The sequence below is a fragment of the Haemorhous mexicanus genome, chromosome 13 (genome assembly GCF_027477595.1).
Source record: "Haemorhous mexicanus isolate bHaeMex1 chromosome 13, bHaeMex1.pri, whole genome shotgun sequence".
NCBI classification, from domain to species: Eukaryota; Metazoa; Chordata; class Aves; order Passeriformes; family Fringillidae; genus Haemorhous; species Haemorhous mexicanus.
Window position 1 is genome coordinate 14,066,404 of NC_082353.1, and position 15,038 is coordinate 14,081,441.

At 39.8% G+C, this 15,038-nt stretch overlaps 1 protein-coding gene and 1 long non-coding RNA gene across 2 annotated transcripts in view; one reads left to right on the top strand and one right to left on the bottom strand.

Moving 5' to 3' along the window:
- Positions 1 to 7,295, top strand: LOC132333425 (uncharacterized). The gene is made up of 2 exons (XR_009488158.1): positions 1 to 1,094; positions 6,962 to 7,295. It is a non-coding gene; the product is annotated as an uncharacterized LOC132333425 (long non-coding RNA).
- Positions 3,130 to 15,038, bottom strand: part of ABHD17C (abhydrolase domain containing 17C, depalmitoylase) — a 27,839-nt gene continuing 15,930 nt past the window's right edge. Inside the window, exons 2-3 of the mRNA XM_059858505.1 lie at positions 7,774 to 7,953; positions 3,130 to 4,642 (exon numbers count right to left, since the gene is read on the bottom strand). Of these exons, the coding sequence (XP_059714488.1) occupies positions 4,423 to 4,642; positions 7,774 to 7,953 (400 nt within the window). The 3' untranslated portion in view covers positions 3,130 to 4,422. The remainder of the gene's footprint in view (positions 4,643 to 7,773; positions 7,954 to 15,038) is intronic.

The window sequence follows — 15,038 nt, forward strand, 5'->3', positions numbered from 1 at the left end:
GCGGCCCCGCCGAGCGCAGCGCAGCCCGGACGCTGCTGGGCGCGGAGCCAGGGGCCGAGGGGATCCCCCAGAACACAACCAGGGCTGGGGCTGGCCCAGCCGCCGCGGGCACGGCCCGGGACAGCGGGGATGCTCCGGCCTCTGGAGCGAAGGAAGCGCAGCCCCGTCCCACGCAGGGCGAGCGCAGCCCGCAGGGACAGCCAGCACACGGCTTTACTCCAGAAAGCGACGCGAGGCGCTCCCAGCCCTCCGCTCCCCCGAAGAAACCCAGACCAAAGCACCTTTACCCTTCCAGGAACCAGAAGGTAATTTATAATTCACTTACTAATGGTGTAGGGGTCTTCTTGGAGTTTCATTTTTTTTTAAAACAGCAGGCATGTTACCCTTACACTTCCTGCAAAATTAATTTGATTACTGCAGAAACTCATCTGCAAAACGGCAGAGTTAAAGGAGCAGGGCTCTCCTGCTGCAAGTACTAGCTCCTGCTTTTTACTGTTGTACCCAAGCTGAGACCCAAGTGCAACCTCCTGCTTTGAAATTCACACCCATCTGACCTCAGTATTACCACTGGACCTGGAAAGCAACACAGATCCAGCAGGGAGTTTCTGTGCCTGACCTCATTCCCAACAGCGGAGTGCCCACCATCAAAGAGCCACCCCACCCTCACCCAGTGCTGAAGTACAAACGACTACATTGGAGCTAAATTTCACAGCAAAAATGTTTGGAGAGTTCCACATAGAAGGACATAGAGAAATGAGTTAAATGGGCTTAACTGAGATCATTAGTTTGCCTTCACAGGAATAGACCTGGGGAAGAAAGTGTTTTCCAAGTGAGAACAATCAAGTTTTCCGGCTGAATGAATAACCAGAGGAAGCAAGTACATTGGGTCTCTACTTCTATGTTTAGCACCATTTAGAAAAAGCAAATGCAATACAGAGTTCATAGATGTGTACAATGCTAAGCATAAATACAGGTTTGGGTATTTAGAGTTCCAGGGTCAGCACCCCGAGCAGAGCTGGCACAAGTTACAGGAGTGACATGGAAGAACGAGGAACAAAACCGCAGCAGAGGCAATACAAGTAACAGGCCTCCAGGTGAGCACAAGTTAAATTTGTAACAGTTACATAAATTTTAGAAGGATACATATCAGAGTCCTTGGAAAACCACACCTTTGAAGCTGTAACAAATATTCTCCTCTGGCTTTTCCAAAGTACAAACACGAGACAACTACTGAGAGTAAACAGATGTAGCACATCTTACCTTTCTGTAAACAAGCTGTACATCACCTGTGGCTGCACTACATGAACAAAAATGGTCAGTCACACAGGAAAAATGGACAAAGCATCCCCATCAACAACAACATGTTAGTGATCACTCACACCTTTGGGAGACCCGTTGCATAATTTATCCAGGCACACAGAGCCATTTTTACAGTGACACCTTGATAGCTCTAAAATATGCATAACAAGTTCTTGTAAAGGCCCACATTATACATTTAAATTACAGCATGTTAGCAGTTTGCTGGAACAGACTATTTTTTTAAGCCCAAAATTTGTTTTTCATAACCTCACATCATCCCCTTTCCTACAGTTTAAAAATTGAAATATTTTTTTAAAATTTCAAACCATCTTTTTCTTTAAAATAATGAGGACCTGAAATTCACTCTCATGGATGAAATTGCATCTTCATGACTTGGCCACACTTTTTCAACTAATAGTTCCAAGGTTGACCAGCAGTGTTTCGAAATACTTGAAACTTTGATACAAGTTTATAATACAAAGCAGCTCACTAGTAGCATTTATTTTGTGCAGAGCATACAAAAGAAAAAAAAAATCAGAATTCATTTAAGAACTATTGGCTGAGAATAGGGCTACATAGAAAATTATTTAAGGGAATAAACAGGTAAACAAATTACTGAATTAAAAGAGAAGGAAGAAGATCCATGCCAGCGGATCAATGATAGGTCATTAACATTTTAATTAAGAGCAAAACATCTGTGTTAATTTAATGCAGATGAACTTCACAAACCAAACCAGACAATGCAGAAGCTAGAAGATTGAGGCCCCTCTGAGAAGTAGTTAAGAAGGAATTCAGGCAAATAAAAAATAGTATAAGTGGAAATCCATGTTCAGCCAGGACATCGTGAGCTGCACCTGCAACTGCAGAGACCATGGGACATAAATAACCACATAGAATTAATATTCAGGGTTCTCATTAACAGAGGAATACTGGCAAAAAACAAAGCAAAGACAAGTCACAAAATTACTTCAGAAGTTGGAAAAGTAGTAATCAAAAAATCAATTTATAGGGAAAAGTTTAGAAATAGCAGTTTGTTACAGGGTAACTACACTCAGTCACAAGGAGAAGAAACACTGCAGGCTGAGGTTTCAGAGCAACACAACGTTCAATGTGGGTACCAAAGAACAGAGCTGATTAGGTAACAATCCCCAAGTCACTACAGGGACAGGCTGACCCTTTCAACATTACCTTGAATACCTGTACCACACACAGCAGCTTGGTTTCCACAGGGCTACAGTCCCAGAAACAATACATATAGGAATGGAAGAAAACCACAGTGGATTTATGAGGGTACAATAAATATATATAAAATCAGATAAGTATCTGAATATTTACTTAAAATACAGGAGGGAAGTGCTGAGCTGGAGGTGGCAATTAGGCAAAACCTGACAATTCTGGCTGGCAAAGTCACCAAGAGAACTGCTGGGGTCCCTGCTGCTTGGGACAGTTAAAAGTCACAACTAGACAACACTGATGCCCAAATCCAGTCCAAGGATCCCAGTGATGTGGCCCAGGATGCATGTCCTCATTTCACTGCAAGTGAAAATACAAGTTTTTCCTCTTTTGCAGTAATAGGGCCAAGGCAATAATCAAAGACAATGCACAAATTAACTGCAGGCCTGTTATAAGAATTCATAAGAACTATGTTCAAATATTTCTTCCAGGCAATGAATCATGATTTTTCATTTCTTAGAACCAGCTGAACACCATTTAAACATAACCTCTTGTACATTTGATTTACATACCCAGCTTACTCTATCAAGTAATGTTTTTACACTTTCCTCATGTATGAAAATTATGCACCAAATAAGATTCCAAACTTGAGCAAGCTCTAATCCATGCATCCTTTATTCCATTACAATCACTGTGTTGCTCTCTAGCAACAGGACACAAACTGCAATCAATCGCAATCAATTTATACAACAATCTGAGGCTTACAGTACATTTAAGGCCTTTAAATTTGGAAAAATTAGACCTATCCTAGCAGTGTAACAATTTTTAAGTGTTTTGCATTTCTGATGCATAATCTGTGCGATTCCAGTGTCAAAGAATCAAATTACTTCTAAACTAAAAAGATCAGCTCAATGAAAATTTAGTTACATAATTCATCAAAACATAAATGTGTAAATTCTATTTTTTTTTCTTGTCCTGGAAACTTTATAAAACTTTAATAGCAAAATAATATAGGGATAAAAACATATTTTAACAAAATGTATTCAATCATATACAAACCAGAATTTTGCAGTTTATTGTAACTAGACTTAAATTAAAACTACCAATTAAGAATCTATGCACAATGTAAATTCAAATATGTACAGTACTTTTAAAAAGTCTACAGGAATGCTTTACAGAAGGAAATGTCTGTTATGGCTATTATTCAGACAATCTGAATATTAAAATGAGTTTTCTAGTAGTAAATTTACACATTTATTTTTAAACAAAAGCAGTTTTGTCCCTAGATCCTTTAAGAATATTCCAGTTATGTTTATACAACTAATGGAGAGGTCGTTACAGAGTTTAGCCCCATATAGTAGTTTGTTTATTTTCAGGTAAAAGTATATTTAAATAATTTACTTGGGAAGATCAGTAAGTTAACAAAAGAACACTAGAAGGGAGGATGGGGAACTTCATCACAATAACTTTCCAGTTACAATACCACAGCTAGAAACTCCACAGAGAAAGTACTCCCTTAGATTGAACCCATGATTGTTCAGAACAAGCTGTAGCTCATAACAGTTGTGTTCTCCACTCTGAGAACACAATGGGGGAAAAGTCTTTGTAGGACAGAATTATAAATGATCTGAAGTGAGACAGAGAAAACTGATCTTCGATTAATACAGCACTAGGTAAAAAGTGTCCCCGTAAGCAGCTAGGATTCCCACTTCCTTCAGGGCAATGAAGCTAAAAATTGTTGGAATTACAGTAGTTGACCATATTTGTGTGCATTAGTAGAATCATTTCCAGATAGAAAAGACAAATTTCATCAGATGTTTGATTAGAACACCCTCAAGACAGGGTATTTCTTCATAGTATAAAGCTATTACAGCTATCCAGTTAAAGCATGTGCAAAACCAGGTAATTTCTTCCGTTCACAGTAACTGAGGTAAAATCAGGTAGGCTTCTTCAGGAGTTGGGAAGTTCATGAGATATGAACTGTTTTAGTCTCTCTAAGTACTGTGCATAAAGCTCTATGTCATTATGCCCAGCCCCTTCCACCCAGAGGGGCTCCACTGCTCGTGGACATCGCTCGTACATGGCCAGGCCATGGGAGAAATCGATCACCTCATCTTCAGTACCGTGGATGACCAGCACAGGAGAGGTCACTTTAGAGATCTTGTCAATGCTGGGGGAAGGAAAAGAAAGACACAGCTCAGTTTGGGGCTTTCAGTTTCACATCATTAGAGAAAGCAAGCTCAATTTTGACACACAACCCAGTTACCATGGCATGTTTTTAAATGGTTGCAGACCACTGGAGTTGTGCACAAGTGAAATGGGACAAGGCTCATTCCCAAAACACAGGTGTGAAAAAGGAGCTTGCACTGCCACCACCACCATCCCACCAGTGCTAACAGCAACAAGTTTGAGTGGGCAGCATGCAAATAAAATTTGGCACCCAAAAATCCCCCACTGAAAGAGTTACTGTATCTATCACACAAAGCACTGTGAGGTAATAAGATTCCATGGGACATTCTGGAAGCATGGACTCTTCTCACATGACACATTATCACCTTCCAATTTAACAGCTTAAGAACTAATTAAATACATTCCAGTCATAAGATTTCATTAACAACAACAAAAAAAAGGCTTTGGCTCATGGAGCTTAAACCTGTCTTTGAACCCCCAAATTAGGCAGATTCAGCTAAAGGAAAATAATCTGTTCTATTGATTGTTTCAGTTCAAACAATGAAATAGAAAACTGTGGGAGAAGAGCATTACACAGGGATATTTAACTGCAAACCACAGAAATCACACAGGATTTTCCTTTCTGTAACCAGCCTCTTTGCCAGCTGTGACTGCAAAGTGGCTTTAGAGTAACATTTTTCCTTTTGTCCAGCTACCTTTAGCAGACCAATATCGCTTGAGACTACCTGTCACAGGAAAATGGGTTCTGAGGGGAGGGAAGAGTGACAAAGGCACCTTCCCACTGAAGAGGTCAGGCCAGAAAACCCCAATTACGAAGCATCCTGGTAGCACATGAACTTGCAAGCAGTGAGGAGCAGCTTTCTCTGACTCTCCTTACACAGGCCCCAGCTTTTATTTCCAGCTAGCCATTTCATGCTGATAATTACCAATGATTCCAAATCTGTGTAGAGACACCACGTGCTAATGAACTCTCAGCTTCCTACCTGCTCCACTTCCATCAAGAAATGGAGGAATGTGGAGAAATAAGTGCTGGTACTACTTAATTTTATGGGAGGACAAATGTATTTCTTTATGGCAGCAAATAAAAGGTGTTCGGATTTTCCTGCTCCTGAAGAACAAGAAGGCATGTAATTTTGGAATGACCATTGATCTCACAAAATGATCAAGACTGCTTAAAATTATTTTAAAAATACAGATGCAACCATACCCTGACTTAAAAACAGGTTCAAAAAAGTTTTATGAAAATTTAAAGTTAACTAAAAAGATGTAAACTGAAGCACTAAGCCTCACACTTTCAAACCTCAGCATCTAGCATTCTAGAGAACTGCAATTAGTACTCCAGTGAACAGCTGAGTGTAAACACATTTCTGTGTCTGTCTCTACAGCTGTCAAAAAAACCCCCAGGTTTCATGCCATTTAAGGTACTATTTAAAATTAAAATGCAGCTTTATTTCACTTTTCCTGTGTGAAACTTGAGATGTGTGCAACTATACTGAATTTAAAAAAAAAATCCCAACATAAAAGAGGTATCAAAATAATGCAGATTTTGTTTTCCCCATAATTTTCATCCCAAAATTAGTATCATAGCTAATGTAAATACTTTACAATCAATATGCTGTATAAACTGAAGTTTTAAGCCCATGAAAGGTCTGGTATAATAGATCTATCATCTAAAACAGCTACAGAATTGTTCATAATTTTTGTGGCTAGACACTAGGTTCTCATTTATTGTAGGAAACCCCTTTCACTTCAGTATTCATATAATGAAACAATTTTTTTCACATATATTCACAGACCATTAAGCCATATAATATTTATATTTTGCAGAAAATTGGAAGGCATCCCATTGCCAAGTCAGCAACTCATAAAGCAGTATTTAAACTGCACATTAGCCTTACTTAGTATTCTCAACCACACAGCTCTGCAGCTAGAAAAATCTACAGAGACCAAATTCTCATGAAGTCCCAACATAAAATGCACATAATAGCAACTCACTGTAGGTGCACACAGAACTATTTTGTTTCCCACTGTGAAGACAGACAGTTGAGCTGCACACATTCATAAAGAGCACTGCTGTTTATTTTCACTGCTCCCAGTACCAGGGAAGTCAGACTGACAGCAATGAACAGCTCAGTAGGGCAAGAACAAAATACTCAAGTGCTACAGCACATCTGCTGTCCCTGTTCCCCTTCCCACTTTTCTTTTTAAAGCTGTTATTTGATTTGGCTTGTAACAGCTAATCACTGTTACTTCTGTAATCAGAGCTATGTTTAAGGCTTTGTTTTTTCCTCTCTTGCAGAAGCATTTGTAAATATTGGATTTCAGGTTTGAGGATGATGAATGAGCTGGAGTATAAGTGCTTCAAATTCAGTCTGCACCTCCAACAAGTTAATTAATTAACTAATAATATGTTTGGAAGGATTCTAAACATGGGAACTGTGAGAGCCACTATTACTTCATCACCATTCCTTCTAGCTGTTCTGGCTTATGGATTTTTACCTATGGCCTCCCACAGCTGCTAATTTTAATCTGTTGTAACCAAAATAAAACAAAAATAAGAAATGCTATGAATATTCCTTACTATGCTTATCACAAGCATGACTTTCTGAAGTAAAGCCAAGTTTTGACCAAGAGTTCAGTGAGTGTCTGTTTTATCTTCTCCCTTCCATGCACCACTAAGCTTTTTACTTGTGCTTCCCCCTGCCCTGCTATAGAGACACTGGCTTCTCCCCTCATATTCTTCCATAACTTACACTGGATCAAATGAGAAGTTCCAAAAGATTCCTAGAATATCTGCTGCTTCCATGACCTCTACTATTCCCAAATATTTGAGTACTCCAGGTCTGTTGCAATTGTTTTTCCTGTGAAAACTAGACTATAAAAACAAATGTTTTATCTTAAAACCAGTTGTATATAATTCTCTAGCTTCTTAAAACAAGCTTAATATCTTCTAAAAGATGGGACATGGACTTTGTTTTGGTCAAAAAATCAGGATCCTACAAGATCCTCCCCAGGGAGGGTCAAATTCAAGTCTCAGTATCTGCTTACACCACCAGTCCCTTTTAAACACCATGCTGAGTACAGAACTCCCCTTGCAGCAGAGATACATACCTTGGGAAAGCATCAAAGCAATAGGTTTTCCTGGTGTCAGGAAAAGCCACCCTTAAGCCAGACATCAGGGGAGAATGGAGGATCACAGCTGCACACTCGTACCGAGATGCCAGGTCTACTGTGGGGACAGTACCAATGCTCTGGCCATACAGGATAATGTTCTCAGGACTGACACCATACCTGCAGAGAAAAGAAAGATCCCTTTAAAACAAAACAAAACAAAACAAAAAAAACCAAAACACAACATATTTCACATCCATTGAATGCAGAAGAGAACACATTTCTAGTAGAAAATAACTTGTGTAAAACATGTCTTTTTGACAGTCTACACCATCTACAGTGCTGTGGTCACTGCAGTGACAATGAAATGCAAACCCTGCAGTTCAGGCTATACTCCATGTACACCTGGAAGGTTTCAATTTCCTTACAAAGCTGCTTACAAGGTGCACAGCAGGCCTGGAGGATACTCAACTTTCAAGCAGCTAAATGATTTGGTATGTGCCAAAAGAGAAAATTAAAATGACAGCAGAAAAAAGATCAATTAATAATTAAAATTAAGAATAATCCGGTACTAATTGTCCAATTACAGGCTGTCAGGACTGCCTTGTTTCATGATGAAGTATAACTAGACTGGATTGTAGCCTCTGTGAAACTGAAGTTTTCTTAATATTTTTATACTGCTGAGCATAAGGGTGCTTTTGGCATCTACTGTTATATGAATAAGCAACTGTATAAAAATATCTCTCAGGAGTAAAATTTTATCCTCTTGGTAACCAAGCAGTAGCTGATGCTGGCAGTCTGTCACCACAGCCACAGGCTGATGTTTTTAAAGAGATGTTGTGCAGCTTTTTTAGCAGATTGTTTTCTCCCATAGTGTTAGACATGGTCCAGCACACAGCAGGGCCTGGCTAACTCAGTTAATAGGACCTTGGAACAAAATCCTGGCATCACAGACTTCGTTCCAGCTGCTGGGTGGGGAGGGCTGGAGGCATGCACCCCAAAGGCACCACATGCATCCAGCCCATCTGCCAGCTGTTGCATCATATTAAAGACAGGCAGAAATGCAACAGCATCAGGGATACACAAGACAACAGGACTGGAACATGATCACCTACATGGCATTTCAGTGGGCATGGAATGATATTAATGCTGGTAGGTTTTGCAATGCCGTCCTAAACTGCAGTATCATGATAAATGTGAAGTTTCCTTTCTAAAAGGTTTACAATATAAACAGAATGTGGAAACAGAGGTTTGAATGAATCACAGGGTAACAGGACAGCATAGGGTGGCAAGAGAATTCAACACATCCAATTGCCTTAGTATGGTAATTTTCTCCAACACTGATCAGCTTTAGACTCACTCCTTTTGATGTTGTTTCTTAAAACATCTCATATTGTAAGGGGATTAAATTGCTGTTGTGGCAATAGGTACTCCAGAGAAAAAGCTGTTTCATAGTATGCCAGGTAAAATCAGATACAGTCTACAGCATCATTTAAAAAGCCCAGAGATATGTCTGAACTTAAAGAAGCCCTTCGTCACTACAACTATTCAGTATCCAACTCCACAGAAAGGAAATGTGACAATCTGGACAAAATGAATAATTGTAAAAGGGTATTAGGTCACTGAGTTAGTGCACTCTTAGTCTATCATTAGAGCAAATGCCTTTTCTGCTTTACATTCCTACTGACTGACAACTAAAAGAATCTCTGGGGCTGTTTTATTTGGGGACAGTTCCCCTTTTCAAGACAGAAGAGTTACTGTAACAGATTTATCTTTTAAACCCCTTTACCATTAAGTCATCAAGCACTCAGCAAGCGAGACATGGAGCTTACCACAAACATCAGCAGAAACAGCTACATGTAATATTTATTTATCCTGAGGCCAAAGGACACAGGACAACTCATGAGCGAAGGCCATGAATAATTGAGCTGTGCAAGGTCCTCAGAGCTGAGGGCCAGGGCTTGGCTCCATGATCATCTATGTTCTCACAAACACTGCTCAGTGGTGACTCAGCAAGCCCAGGTACTAACCCACCTAGGGGCTTTATCTTTGAAACACAATGTTCTCAAAGCAGAGGCTGGGTCCCTCCCTCACTCTCTGCAAACTTCCTTGTGTTAGATCCTTGCACAACAGGAGCAGTGATACAGAAAGTGAAAGAGAAGAGGGGAAGAGCAGACATGGGGAAGAAGGCAGCAATGAAAGGGAAACTGGGTGACACATAAAAAGGGAAAGAATATGGTAGAAAAAGGCAAAAGACACTCTGGAAAAGGAGGAATCTTGTTACAGTCTGCTCTCCTATTAAGGAAGAAAGTATTTCCACCAGCTAAACAGCAGCCCCTAAAAATAACTTCCTTGAAACACACAAGCTTTGGTCTCTGTGGAAACAGAGCTTCATCCGAGGGAGCAGGAGAGCCAAGGAAAATTTCTGGATATGCTTGGGCACTTCTCCTGTGGAGCCCCATCAGAGAGTTCTAAACAAGCAGGGGACCACAGCAATGTGGAAACCAGCCTTCAGCAAAGCCAAAGCAGGAAACAACTCAGTTACCATGGACATATGCAAAACCCTGCTTTGACAAAGGGGGAAAAAAGAGAAGAAAAAAGGGCAGGAATGCTTTTTTTCCAGAAGGGAACTCCATTACTGAGAACTGCAGATACTGCTGTATAAATGATGCAAGCATTTCTGCTTCCCCTTACCCACTAACACAGGTGGCAAAGCTCAAAGTTCTCCAGTCTATCCAGGTCTCAATAACCCACAAGTACATGGTATGGCTTACACATTCTAGTAACCTTCACAAGCAGTAAGCTCCCTCGTACCTAGAGCTTCAGTACACGTCTAGCTAAGGCCCCCAAACACCCCACAGTCTATAATAACATTAGTTTGGCGTTTGGTTTTTTTTCCCCCTGTGTTTCTGCCTCAGTAAATACAAATGAGGTTTACCAGCATTTCTGGTCTCCCCATGCTAGCATGAACTACGTGCGCAGAAGCTGGTTATTAAAAATCCACACCCCAGACTCTTCTACTTATTCCAGAGTAATAAGAGACCTCAGCAGTGGGATACAGAAGACTGGGAATACTGCTGACAGAGAGCACAGCAAAGGAGGATGAGACACTACTTCTAGTTCCCCTGCTTGGCTGTATGGCTGTGGTTCAGCCATGTCCCTCCTCAGTTTCCTCATACAACAGCGATGATGGCATCCACTGCCATGCAAAGTACCTCAGACTTTCTGGATGACAGCACTATGTGCAAACCATTTATTATCTCAAAGTATCTTTAATTATGAGCCTAAGACACTGAATCCCTGCTCCCCACAGGGCTCCATCTTTGAGCCATAGAGCTGGAAAGTTTACCCCTGCTATTTTTACTCCTTCCTTGCTCAGTGCAGAGTGTCAGTGGAATGCTGCTGCAGGGACTCCAGGGTGTCACAGCTGAAGCCCTGCAATGTTCACAGCCAAAGCTGCCAGTCCTCAAAAGTGCCAAATACATATTCATTAGCAAGGCCAGTCCTTTTGCCAGGCTTACTGAATCCATGAAATCAATCTCACCTTGTATTTTCAGTTTGAATTTTTATGATATTTGCTGTCCCTTTACCCCTTACCTAAACAGGAAAGCATAGAGAGCAGCCTGCATACAGCAACAGCAATAAATTAGTTTTCAGAAACTGGCTATGCAGATTACTTTGGTGGCACAAACCCCACTCCATACACTGTGAGACTTGGAGTTTAACTGCTGCTATACTAAGGCAGGGACTGATGGGCGAGTTCTTCCTTACAACACACAAAGTACATAAATTTACAAGGCCAGGAAAATGAGGTAACCAGCTCCTGCATTCTCACAAGGGGACTGAGTCTGAAACTGGGCACTCCCTTGTCCAGCAAACACCAATTAAATAAATCATTTTCAAGACACAAACATACATCAGGAATAACACAAATCATGCCCCACTTTGGACAAAATGCATTATCTCTAAGTTTAATAATCCAGAGAAATTTAGATCACTTGTTAAGTACCACAGATAGGTACTTTCTAGCATCATTATACATTTCCATAAGATATCCATTTATATTTTCAGAAATAAGTGGCTATTTAATCCTGTATGAATCTAAAAATCTAATTTTGGGGGTAGAAAGGAAAACAAAAATCCTCAGTTAGGTAAGTCACACAGCAGATTTCATATATTGAGTATGATTTTATGTTGTGTGACTTTAACATTAAAGTAAATCAACACTATCAACTTAGTCAATAATGATTATTGCAAGAAATTTACAATATCTGAGTAAAACACTGCATTTTGCATTGTGCTTCAGCAAGTACCACTCCAGCATGTCAGCCAAATATCAGAGAAATTACAGCAGATTTTCAGTCTAAATGCCAACATGAAATTGAGAGGAAGGCATTAGATTAAGGATTTTTTGAGTTAACTGTAACAACTGTCAAATGAGAAAAATCAGATTTCAGGATTCACAGGAAACCTTGGCACACAAAAAGTGTCCCTGTGACAGCTTCTCCAGTTTCCTTGAATTCACACAAACACAGGTCTAAAATTCTTCACTGTTTTACTGACACTGACTCTTTAAATCATGAGATTTCCTCCTTCTTTACCTTCCTCCTCTCCAGGCCTACAAGTGCTATGCAAGTCAAGTTATGGTACACCACACTCTATTTCACTTCACATTTTCATGGAGCTAAGAGCCAAAACTGGGTTGTACTCTGGCTTATGAAGCTGCAAAAAAGAGACCAATTTTTCTGGCCCATGTCCCAGCACACTGTCACAGGAGCAGACGAGTAATTCCACAAATGTGGAATTTGTGTTCACTCTCAAAACAATTTAAACGGCTGACAGAGAAATTTAATCAAGGACTCCACCAGAGTTTTATATCATTATTACTTTTACCACAACACCAGAGTCATTTGATTATGCCATGGAGAAAACCCAGTGTTAACCAATATAAGCTGATAGTGGAATCACAGAATGAACCTTTGACTCTTGAAAATGCCCTCTTACAGGCAATTTTGGATGTTATGAGCAAATATCACACTCCTACAGGCTCGATGGACTCTGGGACTGCAGCACTAATCCAGTGATGTACCAGCTCCTCTTTTCATATCAATAATAAATGGATCAAGTAGAAGCAATTTCTAGGCACTTCTGAGGATGATCATTTGCCCTGCAGTAACTTAATTATACCAAAGCATGAAATCACTGCAACTGGTTCTTGATTACTGTCCTGTGACAATCAGTGATCTGTTATCAAACACTGAGAGCTGTGCTCACAGTTCAACCAAGTCCTGACAAGGATATTGAGTATCACTGGAGAGCTCAAGCATCCATGACAAAAGCAGGGATCTACACACTGCTGACTAGTGAACCCACTGCAAGTTTGCCCTGAAAAAACAGGGTAGGTAAAGGTAAATGGTATTTCATGGCATTCTCCAGTACAAATTGTAATGAGACTACATTTTAAACTAACTGAATTATGCTAATCTGCACTGAGTGGCTTTGGGGTGACAGCTGGATGACTTTTTTTTAATCCAAACAATACTAGTTTGTCTAATATTTTTTCCTTTTTGAAATATAGCCTTAAGTCCCCTTTTGCTCATCTGCCTCAAGCAGGCTCCTGAAGTTGTCATGTTTCAAAGTGGGAAACACCTTCTCTGACTAAAGTAAAACTGCTCAGGACTCAGAGTAAGCCAAGTGCTCTCAAACAGTACATCCACACCCCTCCTTTCCCCCCCAAATCCCCCAGCTTCACCCTTACCAGGAAGTTCCTTTTGCCCCAGGCAAAAAATAGGCAATCTGTGTTTGCAGATCTATTTATGTTTTTAAGGAACTAAAAAGTAAAACCTCCTTTGTCTTCTCTTGTACTGAGGACTCAACTGTATTTATAACAACTTTTCTCCACCACAATAACCCAGGATACTGATTTTGGTGTTTGGCTTATGATAGACTGCTCATTTGTCTAGCACATGCACTAGCAGTTTTATGTATAAACAACAAACACATTTGGAACAGTTGCTTCTGCCTGACTGGGGGTTTTTTTGTTTTTTTTTTTTTTTTTTTTTTTTTTTTTGTTTGGTTATTTGGTTTTTTATTTCCCTAGATAGCAGGGAAGCAGGAAATAGTTTTCATTAAATGTGCACTGAAATTCAAGCAGGAACTTGTGCCACAGGCATGCTGATGTAATAGAATAACTTAGCCCCTACAAGCATTAATTCTTTCATATTGAGTGAAAGCAAGAAGGCCACTGACAAGCAAGAAGGACTCTTGTAAAACATCCAAGAAAAATGAGCAATGATGTGGCTCAGGCATCTGTTCAACTCCTACCTTCACCATTCCACTGCTTTATGACAAAAGGAGAATAACACTCCAAACTTAGTGCACACTCATGCAATGAGAAGGAGTGAGCACCTTCCTAAATTAATTCCTAAATAACCACTTCTAAATGTTGGGTATTGTTTTATTTCTCTAATCACAGGGACAAATACAAATCAAACCAACTGTAAGCTGAAACACAAGAAGCTAATGGAAATAGGACCTAAACACATGGATATACTCAAACATAATTTCTACTGCCCCCATTTTCTTTGCTTTAGCTCCCTTAAAACCAACTGGATTCTGCAGACAACACTGGCACAAGATTAGAGTTTTGAATTTGAATAAACATGGGAGCTCTCTACTCATCATAGCTTTCCTGCTCCTTCCAAAGTGCTTTCTTAGACCAATCTTGATTCACACCATTTAGTCCCACAACATAACTGGTAAATGGCATATAAAATGAATTTTTTACTCCAGTTATTTTAAAAACAGAGCACTGGAGTTAACTCTAATAAAGTATTGTGCATTTAATTAAGATGCTCTGTAGCAATAAACCTGGAATATAGAAGACTAAAAATTTTTGCTGGCTACTGAGCACTATCTTTATGACCACAGCATAAATAATTCACAAATACTCAGTCAGCTACTTCTAGTATATACTCTTTAGGGCAAGCAGTGTACAAAACCTATACAGTCATTCTCTGAGGTATGTTTAAATAAACTGAGACAGCAGAAAAAAATCAGCTATTTTTACAGAGCAGCTCAGTCTATAGTAACTTCTGAAGGAATCCACTATCTTCACCCTCAGTGTCTATCTCATCTCTCTCCTGCTGTAAAAATACTGCAACTGCACACATAGCCTATGCTCTAATAAAGCAGAGGTAAGATAGAACAAGACTTCTCACAATACTTGATGGGACATTAAAACACCAACCATCTTTTTACTGTTG